Source organism: Anopheles gambiae, chromosome X, assembly GCF_943734735.2.
Source record: "Anopheles gambiae chromosome X, idAnoGambNW_F1_1, whole genome shotgun sequence".
NCBI classification, from domain to species: domain Eukaryota; kingdom Metazoa; phylum Arthropoda; class Insecta; order Diptera; family Culicidae; genus Anopheles; species Anopheles gambiae.
This window is the reverse complement of record NC_064600.1, coordinates 7,663,856-7,675,270: the sequence shown is the minus strand read 5'-3', so window position 1 is coordinate 7,675,270 and position 11,415 is coordinate 7,663,856. Positions and strand designations below refer to the sequence as shown.

The window sequence follows — 11,415 nt, the reverse complement described above, 5'->3', positions numbered from 1 at the left end:
CAAAGAATCTAAACTTACTTGTGAACGATCAATGCTTATGCAGACACGAGGACTAATTTCGCTTCTGAAGGATATTTTATCACATTGGCAAATTTGGAAAGGAATTTGTGCGTCAAACGGCGTTTGATAGCTTTTACCATGCCAAGAAAAAAAGAATTCCATAGACAAGGTGTAAAACGGTGGGGTTTTTTTCCCCTGTCAAATGAAGTCCGAGTTTGTGAAGGTAGGTCCGATTCCTAACTCCCATCACTAGTATCGATCCCGTTTGGAAGCAATTTAGTGCATTTGTGGCGCATTAGTGCGGGAACGTTTAAATCGTTTATCTCGGGAACAGACAGAGACAGATTTCATGCAACATATTTCATGTTAATTTTATGCAACCAAAAGGAGCATCAGTTTGCAAGATGAAGTTTTGAATGTATTTTTTGCTTTGGCGGCTATAGACATGACAAACTCTAATGCATTCTAAATTTATTTGTTTGCTTATGTTTTTGGTTCCTGTACAAGAGGGTTAAGGTGCCAGGCGACCCCCGGCACAGGGTGACACCGGAACGTTCTCGATCATATGCTGACGGTGGTTACCCCGTGTCCGCCCTTGCCCGACCCTACCCAGTGTGTGCGTGCGTGTGTACTGCAAAACAAATAAAAAAAAACACACACACACAACCATCAAAGCTAACAGCACACTAAACGCGGTGCAAACAACATCGCCATCGGAGCATAACTGCGGCCAAAAAAAAAAAAAGGGAGAGAAAACAACAAAAAACCAACAACTGTGAGATGACTGTGCAGAGTTGTGAAATCGCCGCGTCATAATCGTGCGAAGGTCACACCGATAAAGGTTTTGGATGTTTCCGGAGTGCATCTGCTATTTACCACCTTGCGGCATCGAGTGCTAGCAAACTCCCTCCCGGTAACCGGTACTTGCTGTTTTGTTTTTATCTCCTTAAATCCACCTTATCGGTTCGACCCTTCCCTACCCATCGCCATAAAAGTACGTTCCAGGGCGTGAAGTGTAGTGCGGCGCGCGAGTGCACCGGTCGTGAATGAATTTCCATTTCGGTTTCTTCATTCTTACAGCACACTCGCTCGGGATACGATGCAGAGCAAGGGCGAGATCGCTAAAATCGTCGGCGCGGTGCTGCTGCCCCAGCTGGGCGGGTTCGTCAATGGGAAGCTCACGCGGACGCAGATCACCGAATGGTACAACCACCTGAACTTCCCGTGGTTCAAGCCCCCGAACTGGCTGTTTGCGCCGGTGTGGACCGCACTGTACTCTGGCATGGGGTACGCCTCGTACCTGGTGTGGAAGACGGGCGGCGGCTTCGGCGGCCCGGCCCAGCTGCCGCTCGCCCTGTACGGCACCCAGCTCGCGCTCAACTGGGCCTGGACGCCGATCTTTTTCGGCCTGCACCAGCTCAAATGGGTAAGTTGGCCGGGCCGGGCTCTCGGTGCACTCGCTCATTCCGTTCCGTTTTTTTTGCAGAGCGTGGTGGAAATTCTAGCCCTCACCGGCTCGGTCGCGGCAACCGGTGTAGCGTTCTACCGGATCAACCCGCTCGCCGGCTACCTGTTCGTGCCGTACTTTGCCTGGTGCGCCTTTGCCAGCGCGCTTAACTACCAGATCTACAGTCTGAACACGTCGCCGGCCTCGACCGCCACGATCGAGGAGGTGACCGACGATGCTAAGAGCAAGTAAGCCACGGTGTGGTGTGCTAACCTTCCCGAAACAGCATTCATCAGCACGCAGCGCACACACATACATAACATCGCCAATAAAGTCACGCTACCTCCTCCCGATCAAACGCTCCCGTCGACCAGTCCGGGCACGCTGTCCCTATCGGTGAGTGTCCCGGGGCCTCTTGTTGGAGCCTCTCAGCTGTTTGCATTGGTACGAATATTATCACTGGAAAGTGGAAGGCATGTCCAGGACCTTTAGGAAAGCAGGAGCAGGGGAGTCCTAAGAATATGTTGAGGCATTTTTTTACTGTAATTTATTTACAAGAATGCTTTCGGAAGCAAATAAAACGCGTAAATATTGACAAAATTGGCTCAGCCTTCTGCGTTACATTAGCGTTACGCGTAACGCCTGTTCATCTCAAACCCAAGCAGCATTTTTTTGAACACCTGTTTCAACCGTCGTGGATGAACAAGTGGATGGAACATCATGTCTTAATATTTATTAATATTATGTAATACAGTCGTTGCCACCAAATATTGGCTCTAAGGGCAGTGGCCACGCTTTTTCGCATGCGATTTTATCGGACAGCCTGTCAAATTTTTATATGGGATTTGACAGATAACATCGGACGACGAAATCGCACGTCCGACGTTATCTGTCAAATCCCATATAAGTCTCGTCCGATAAAATCGCATCCGATGAGCGTTGCCACCGCCCTAAGACATCAATTTCTGACTCTTAGGCCGCCCAAGTGACATTTGTTCGAAATTGTTTTTCCATATCTGCTCGATTATTACTCGATACGCCTGAAATTGTGGATTCGTGTGTGATCAAGTGTGTTGAAATCGCTAAGATTTGGCGTGTTCGTAAATTATACTTTCTTCTATCGATGGACTATGCCGTCGAGCTCATTTTATGTGACATTATTTTATAAAAATAAAAATCAATATTATTTAAATATAAAATGGCTACACAACCCACTATAACGATAGGAAACATCATTTCCTATCAAGTCTAGAAGAAAGCAACGAAAGTCAATTGGGCGATTGACATTTTCGAGCACGAATAATTGGGAATTCGAGCAAAGCCCCTTAAACTTCCCCTTAAACTGCACTAGTTTAAGAGAATTTAGAAAAAGTCTTTTAAAATCAGCTGTGATACGGCTTTTTCGTTGCTTTCTTATAGATTCGCTCGGAATTGATGTTTCCTATTGTTATAGTTGGTCATGTAGCAATTTTAAAGTTAAATACAGTAGAACGTCGATTATCCGGGGGCGGATTAACCGGCGGGCGGCTTAACCGTGCGCATAAATGTGACAGCTGTTCAAACGTACAGCGAACATTTGCTGCCATAGTCAAATGTGCAACCAGTTTTTTGTGCCGCTCTGTAGTGTCTAGTGGAGTTCTCGAAATTTATTTTTGTTCTTGAACAGTGGTTAAAACTATAATTGTTGATTAAAATAATATTCTACTAACGATTTATTGATTGATTCAAGGTGAATTAATCATAAAACTAGTGGATTTTTTTTAATTTTTATATGAATTTGACATTTCTTGGACCATTATCCGTGCAAATCGATTAACCGGCAACCGCCCGGTCCCGAGCTGCCCGGATAATCGACGTTCCACTGTAATACTATTTTTTTGTAAAATAATGTCACACAAAATAAGCTTTTGTTTTTCATCAAAAATCAAAGTTATGTATGTAAATTGAGCTCGACGGCATCGTCCATTGATAGAAGAAGGTACATAGATGCTACGGAAACGCATAGATGCTCATGCTGGATCCCAGGTGACAACTGTTCTACATTTTTAGCTTAAACTCCTCGTGAACAGCTCGATTTAACCCATTGCCTCATATAAACGCTTGAAAACATGGATGTGTGAGTGAACAACGATGTGTTGAAGCGTTGAAGTTTATGTCAGAACTTCGGTAGAAGCTGGGCAAACAGGAAGCTTGCAGTTTCGTCCTCGGTGATAAACAACCAAAACACTGAGTAAGAAGAATTAAACGATCTATCTAGGAGTATCAGAATAGCGGGGAAATGAATGTACCAACAAATCAACGTGAAAGAGTGTTTTTTAATAAACTTTTTGTTTCATACGGATTGAAGAGTACACATGTTTTGTTTTGGGCCGGTAGCTTGTGCACAACGTGATGACAATTCTCAAAATGCCACCAGAAAAAACGCTTCCAACTGACGTTTCAACTGTTATAATAAGCTTAAACTCTGCAATATCGCTTGCTCTTTAAGCCAGTTTTAAGCCTGCTCTTTAAGCTTCCAGCAACTCGAAAAACGCTAACAATCTGCTCGAAAATGTCACTTGGGATCCCAGGTGACAACTGTTCTACATTTTTAGCTTAAACTCCTCGTGAACAGCTCGATTTAACCCATTGCCTCATATAAACGCTTGAAAACATGGATGTGTGAGTGAACAACGATGTGTTGAAGCGTTGAAGTTTATGTCAGAACTTCGGTAGAAGCTGGGCAAACAGGAAGCTTGCAGTTTCGTCCTCGGTGATAAACAACCAAAACACTGAGTAAGAAGAATTAAACGATCTATCTAGGAGTATCAGAATAGCGGGGAAATGAATGTACCAACAAATCAACGTGAAAGAGTGTTTTTTAATAAACTTTTTGTTTCATACGGATTGAAGAGTACACATGTTTTGTTTTGGGCCGGTAGCTTGTGCACAACGTGATGACAATTCTCAAAATGCCACCAGAAAAAACGCTTCCAACTGACGTTTCAACTGTTATAATAAGCTTAAACTCTGCAATATCGCTTGCTCTTTAAGCCAGTTTTAAGCCTGCTCTTTAAGCTTCCAGCAACTCGAAAAACGCTAACAATCTGCTCGAAAATGTCACTTGGGATATCTCTGCTGAACTGTTATACGCATTTGAACGCGCCCGTGGAAACGCGCGTCTTGTATTTGCGGCCTAATGGTCCAAGAAATGTCAAACGCATATAAAAGTTCTAAAATTTATTAGATTTATGATTCTTATTTTTCGGAGCAATCGGTTAATCGATAGTAGAATATTATTGTATTCAACAACTACAGATTTAACAACTGTTTATGAACAAAAATGAATTTCGAAAATACCACTTCACACTAAAGAGCTGCGCAAGAAACTGTTTGCCCACTTGACTATCGCTGTAAAGTTTCGCCGTACGCTTGAACAACTGTCACATATATGCGCATGGTTAAATCGCCCGCCGGTTAATCCGTCCCCGGAAAATCGACGTTCTACTGTACCGACGTTCTACGTTCTACGGTAATCGACTGTTCTACTCGGTCAGTCGCGTCACAAAACCACAATAAAAATGTTGCTTGGGAATATTTATATTCGCGTTATTTTCGCTCACCTGGGTATATCAATCTTGGCCGGTAAGCTGTCAAACATCGAAACAAAAGCTTGACGGCTGGGTTGTTGGTGTTTTTTTTGCCAATGGGAAGAAAACCCATAACAAACGAGAGTTTGTGTTGTGCTCAACCGATTCAGCCCTAGCTGGTGGACGCTGCGACAAAGCCACAAAACATCTTCGTTCGTAATACAACAGGTAATGCTCGGTTAAACAGGCTAAGATCGTTCGTGGGCATTTATTCGGCTCACCACGCAACCATACATATCGGTACTAATGCACGGAACGGCGGGGGGGGGTTTGTGTTTTGCGTTTTAGCTGTGCGGTGGTGGTGGTGCTACCTGTACATACCCGCTTTGCCTACCATGGCCGACGAGTATCAGTATGTGAGCAAGAGCAAGCTGAAGCTGAAGAACGATTCCGACACGAAGAAAAAGCACAAGAAAAAGGACAAGAAAAAGGAAAAGGAGAAAGTGTTCCGGGCCGTGCTGGAAGACCCTGGCAAGGCCGAGGACCGTCACCAGCAGCAGCAGCAGGGACAGGGACAGGGGCAGACTAGCGCAGCCTCAGGACGGGTTCTGACGAAAGCGGAAGAATCGTTTAAAAAGATGCAGGAGAAGATGGTAAGTTCGTGCGGGGATGGTTCCATTTGTTCACCGTACCTTCTGTTTTGAAGAAGATGAGGCCGGGTCCGGGTCCATCCGAATCATCAGTAGATGCGAGAAAGCATAAACGATTCTGACTCGTTGGTGCAGCGAGTTTGGGTCGCGTCGGGTCAAAGTAGGTTCGATACCCGACCCGAATTCCCACCAACTGGTCAGAGACGCATATGTTTTCTCGCACTTTAACTAGCGATCTAACAGCCTGATCACGGTGTTCGAACGGCAAGTCGAACGGCAGGTGACACGGAACATCGAACGAAGTTTCGGTCAAGAAGGCTTCATTTTTTGTTTGCGATCAAACGATGATCGATTAAAATTACTTGGCATGATTCCGATATTTTGCTGCTCGATTTGCAGCCCGCTAGTCCATGCGACTGCCGTTAGAACACCGCGATCGGGCTGTTATTTCAGAATTTATTTATTTTTTTGTGCCGCATCATCTGTACAAACATTGGGGGTCACTGATGCCCTTGCTTAAACCGTATTTGTACGACAAATACGAACATTATCCAGCTCGATCAACGGATAATCTGCTTCGCGTCTTCTTGTGCATCCACTCAAACTTGGTAAAAGATCTTTCAATAGTTGTCAATTCGCGTTTTACGGCTATGTTATGCATTAATTAGTACGAGTCCATTTTCTTTGATGCTTGAAGATGTTGAGAACTTTGTGAAGTATCAGATAGTCCTTTTGAAGACATTGAACAAATCGTTTGCAAACGAAAATCTTGTTGGACGACATCTTCAAGAGGGAAAAATAGGTGTTAAATCATAGTCTTATTAGAAAAAGAATTACATTTATTCATTATTTAGGAAAAGGGGCCGTGTATTTGCCTAAACTGCATGTAAAAGTATGCCATATAAACATTGCAGAAATAGTTGCTTAAATATACTTGATATAAAAGCATGACAAAATCGATTCAAATGAAAACACCCAATATTTACCCGGGGCAAAACCGAAAAAGGTAGAAAACCCGGTAAAAAAATCCAAAAACTACTTATTGGATAAAAAGGGGCTGCTTGCGACTGAACTGTTTCAATCTCGGTCCTATAGCTTTTCGGATGCTTGTTAATTAACCTAAAAAGTTGCTTAAAAGTTGGCTAGTTTTTCCTAAAAAAAAAAATGGTCGCGCTGGAAGTGGTTTATCTCCAGCTGCTGGAAGGCTGATAAATTCAGCAAACATATTCTGATTATTACTGCTGTTTCCTCAACTTTTCTCTAACAAATAAAAAAAAATGCGCTAAGATAATATTAAGCCCAATATGAGGGCGGCTAGTCGCACCTTCGCTTGGCTAATCATTCTCATTCCCTGCCGGACCGGTGCTCCCATCTATTTGCAGCAAAACAAACGCATCGTGGAGAAGGCACAGATGACCCACAAGCAGCGGGTAGAATTGTTCAACATGCATCTCGACAGCCTGACCGAACACTTTGACATACCGAAGGTGTCCTGGACGAAGTAGATTGGGCCAGCCAGATCGGGAGGACTGCACTGTTGCGGTGCAATTACGGATTGGCCACAAATACGCTGTACCGTGTGATGATGTGAAGAGATTGTGTGTGTGTGTGTGAATAAAATAAATCGTTCCATATCGACGCTGTGCAGTAGGCTACAGCTGCAGAAGCATTGAAGCATCAAAACCTGAGTATACATTTCATTAAGCTTCGAAGGCAACTTTTAGAATGAACGAACGAGTAAAGATTTTTTGCTGTGGTAAAAAATCGAATTCGCTTCCACCTTACGCACGATGATGTCTTGGGATTTTATGCTGCTCTTTCTCGGCTGAACGATTTTATTGAGCTAAAGGAACGGAACTGAAAAATAGTGTGACTTTTTTGGATAACCATTCAGGTTAGACTCGGGAGCAGTTAGTAAGTTACAACAATCTAATCAAAAGGGATATTTTGATCCGTTTTTTTAAAAGACGAATGCGAACAAAAACAGAACAAGCAGCAAGTGGGTAGAACCTAACACACAGGGTGAACAGAAAGTGTCAACAGGCTACCACCACTGCGACAGTAATCATAAATGGTCATACATCACCTTTACATTCTTCACGGAGAAACAAGCCTACTGCAATCTTAACCGTTATGATTGGTTTTGTCATCACGATCAGGCAGAAAAGAAACCCCAGGCCGAATATTTTTCGATCATAGTCAGTGTTGGATTTTGAGGTAGGCTATACACAGTGCTGCAAAATGTCATGAGTATCACGAGATTTTCACCAACGAAAACAATGAACATATCCGTGGTAGCTTGATGCTCATTGCTGATAGTCAATAAAAGTGCGCCGTGACATGCTGAACACGACATGTGAATTCTTGAGTCCAACGCGATACTCTGACTGACAAGCTTAGCTTAATGCCGTCGCAAGCATTATCATGATTTTTTTTCTGGCTGTGAACAGTGCTGCCAAATGCCACTGTTTCAATCATCAACACTCATGACTGAAACGAAGCTCAGATCAGATCACGTACACAAATGAGATGATCAGTGACTATACTCAAACAGTTGAAGAATCAATCACATGCTTGGTGACAAACAGACCGAGAAAACATGCTCATTTTGTTTCTTGGAACCACTCGCACGCAATGCATATCTCCCGTGACCATCACGATGATCACCGACTGAAAATGTCGCGACCAAGTGATTGACGAGTTGGTTGCACACAATGTCACCAAGCATGCGATGGTCGCACCAACTGTTTGAGGCTCGCCTCTGATCATCGCAGTAGAGCTCGTGACGCTGAGATGATTTTGTTTCAGCCAGAATTTTTCATGACTATGTCAGTGACATTTTGCAAAATTGATCACAGCAAAAAAAGTCGTGATATAGTGACTGACCACGCGATGGTCGCAAACATGTCATGAGCATGTATTAGTCACACCAATTGTTCTGAGTATCACCTCTGATTATCAGAATTGAGTACGTGACGCTGATATGGATTTTGTTTCAGTCAGATTTTTTTATGACATTGATAGTGACATTTTGCAGCACTGGCTCAAGGTGTGTTTATTAAGGAGGTGAATTGTTAGCGCGTTTTCCGGGCGCCATCATTGAGAATTGTTATGTCAAATCGCATACAATTTGCTATACCCCCCTCCAGCCCTCCCCGATTTTAATACCGGAGCCCCCAGTATTGTTATGTCAAGTCGTGAAATGTCAATTTGCTCTGAAGCACTTCACCTCCTAATATCCATACACCATGCACTGGCTATACACACACCCTTGAATTTAGGCCCAACGTATGCAACTGGCATAACACCTTAGTAACGAAATCCCATAATGGATAAATCTAACTAGATTTTGAATGTGAAATCAGTTTATTGGTACGAATGTCTATCTATCGCTAAGAACACTCCGAAAAGACTAATATAGGTTTTCCCACTATTTATTGGTCACCCTGTGCAAACCCTGTGAAGTCAAGTTAGAATTCCAGTACATACATACTGAATGTTATTTTCAAACTCATGGCTCTTATTAGAAAACTCTATTCCTCTTGAGAGTAACAAGACCTTGAAAGAAATCCGCGGTTAGAAAGGCGGATGTTTGAATTGGGGTGCCAGCCTTGTTCAAGGCTTTTGCTCGGGAGTACTCTTCCTTCACTCATACAGTTCACGAATTGTAGTAGATTATATACTATACAGCCAGTGGGATTTATTTGTGGCTAGGGATCGCAACTATTGCAGAAACCCGGAATTAAAATCAAAATCAATTCCTATTATATAGATTTTATAAATTGTTTTATGTGCGTTATGTGATATGGTGGGAGGGTACTAGTAACACAGAAAGTAACACAATAGTAAAACATACTATCTCTTAATTACAACCGACGCTTTATTCGACAAGATACATTAGCCGCGCTGGCCCGAACTGAAGTGCCGACCACTTCGCATAGCAGCCGAATGATCCTCGCCGATCGATCGTTCTCAGGCGCCTACTGCAGGGAGATAGCACTCGAGTGGCTGGCTGTATTCGTGCATCTAACAAATAGTATATAGATATAGATATATTTACAAACAATATTTTTTTTCAGTTTTTAGTTTTTTTTTATACTATATCTATATGTGTATACTATATCTACTAGGTACTGTACCGTGCCCTGCCGGAAACCCTGGACGATGACCGGTGGTAGCGCTGTTACTGCGTCAAGTCCAGGGTTCAACACGGCTGCCCACAACAATTTATATATCAATATACATCCAGAAGTTCTACTGATGTTGCTCCTCTTCACTCAGCTGCTCGGCTCGAATCGTGTGACAACCCTGCGCGATGAGTCTCGAAGTGTGATGACCAGTAGATCCACTGATGCTGCTCTTCTGGACTTGCTGGCTCGGCAGGAACTGTGTACAATCCGGCGCTGTGGCATTGGAGTGTGATGATCAGACTGCTGCTCGTCCTCACTCAGCTGCTCGGCTCGAATCGTGTGACAACCCTGCGCGATGAGTCTCGAAGTGTGATGACCAGTAGATCCACTGATGCTGCTCTTCTGGACTTGCTGGCTCGGCAGGAACTGTGTACAATCCGGCGCTGTGGCATTGGAGTGTGATGATCAGACTGCTGCTCGTCCTCACTCAGCTGCTCGGCTCGAATCGTGTGACAACCCTGCGCGATGAGTCTCGAAGTGTGATGACCAGTAGATCCACTGATGCTGCTCTTCTTAACTTGCTGGCTCGGCAGGAACTGTGTACAATCCGGCGCTGTGGCGTTGGAGTGTGATGATCAGACTGCTGCTCGTCCTCACTCAGCTGCTCGGCTCGAATCGTGTGACAACCCTGCGCGATGAGTCTCGAAGTGTGATGACCAGTAGATCCACTGATGCTGCTCTTCTGGACTTGCTGGCTCGGCAGGAACTGTGTACAATCCGGCGCTGTGGCGTTGGAGTGTGATGATCAGACTGCTGCTCGTCCTCACTCAGCTGCTCGGCTCGAATCGTGTGACAACCCTGCGCGATGAGTCTCGAAGTGTGATGACCAGTAGATCCACTGATGCTGCTCTTCTGGACTTGCTGGCTCGGCAGGAACTGTGTACAATCCGGCGCTGTGGCATTGGAGTGTGATGATCAGACTGCTGCTCGTCCTCACTCGGCTGCTCGGCTCGAATCGTGTGACAACCCTGCGTGATGAGTCTCGAAGTGTGATGACCAGTAGATCCACTGATGCTGCTCTTCTGGACTTGCTGGCTCGGCAGGAACTGTGTACAATCCGGCGCTGTGGCATTGGAGTGTGATGATCAGACTGCTGCTCGTCCTCACTCAGCTGCTCGGCTCGAATCGTGTGACAACCCTGCGCGATGAGTCTCGAAGTGTGATGACCAGTAGATCCACTGATGCTGCTCTTCTGGACTTGCTGGCTCGGCAAGAACTGTGTACAATCCGGCGCTGTGGCATTGGAGTGTGATGATCAGACTGCTGCTCGTCCTCACTCGGCTGCTCGGCTCGAATCGTGTGACAACCCTGCGCGATGAGTCTCGAAGTGTGATGACCAGTAGATCCACTGATGCTGCTCTTCTGGACTTGCTGGCTCGGCAGGAACTGTGTACAATCCGGCGCTGTGGCATTGGAGTGTGATGATCAGACTGCTGCTCGTCCTCACTCAGCTGCTCGGCTCGAATCGTGTGACAACCCTGCGCGATGAGTCTCGAAGTGTGATGATCAGTAGATCCCCTGATGCTGCTCTTCTGGACTTGCTGGCTCGGCAGGAACTG

At 44.8% G+C, this 11,415-nt stretch overlaps 2 protein-coding genes and 1 long non-coding RNA gene across 5 annotated transcripts; 2 read left to right on the top strand and 1 right to left on the bottom strand.

Annotated features, from left to right (window-relative positions):
• Positions 1-543: 543 nt before the first annotated feature.
• Positions 544-2,047, top strand: LOC1271819 (translocator protein). Of its 3 annotated transcripts, none has more exons than XM_003436942.2 (3): positions 544-920; positions 1,081-1,426; positions 1,487-2,047. In XM_003436942.2, the coding sequence occupies exons 2-3, from the start codon at positions 1,100-1,102 to the stop codon at positions 1,697-1,699; spliced, it is 540 nt and encodes a 179-aa protein (XP_003436990.1). In that variant the 5' UTR covers positions 544-920; positions 1,081-1,099; the 3' UTR covers positions 1,700-2,047. The 3 variants fall into 3 exon arrangements, with proteins under 3 accessions (XP_003436990.1, XP_310673.3, XP_003436991.1); XM_310673.6 differs by having other exon boundaries at positions 544-994; XM_003436943.2 differs by having other exon boundaries at positions 579-913.
• Positions 2,048-4,723: 2,676 nt separating this feature from the next.
• LOC1271820 (protein FAM32A) lies at positions 4,724-7,349 on the top strand. Its single transcript, XM_310674.6, has 3 exons — positions 4,724-5,244; positions 5,365-5,669; positions 7,049-7,349. Exons 2-3 carry the CDS (start codon positions 5,412-5,414, stop codon positions 7,169-7,171), a joined length of 381 nt encoding a protein of 126 aa, XP_310674.5. The 5' UTR covers positions 4,724-5,244; positions 5,365-5,411; the 3' UTR covers positions 7,172-7,349.
• Positions 7,350-9,526: 2,177 nt separating this feature from the next.
• LOC133391651 (uncharacterized) lies at positions 9,527-10,162 on the bottom strand. Its single transcript, XR_009765130.1, has 2 exons — positions 9,806-10,162; positions 9,527-9,692 (listed from the first exon to the last, which is right to left on the bottom strand). It is a non-coding gene; the product is annotated as an uncharacterized LOC133391651 (long non-coding RNA).
• Between the last annotated feature and the right edge of the window lie 1,253 nt (positions 10,163-11,415).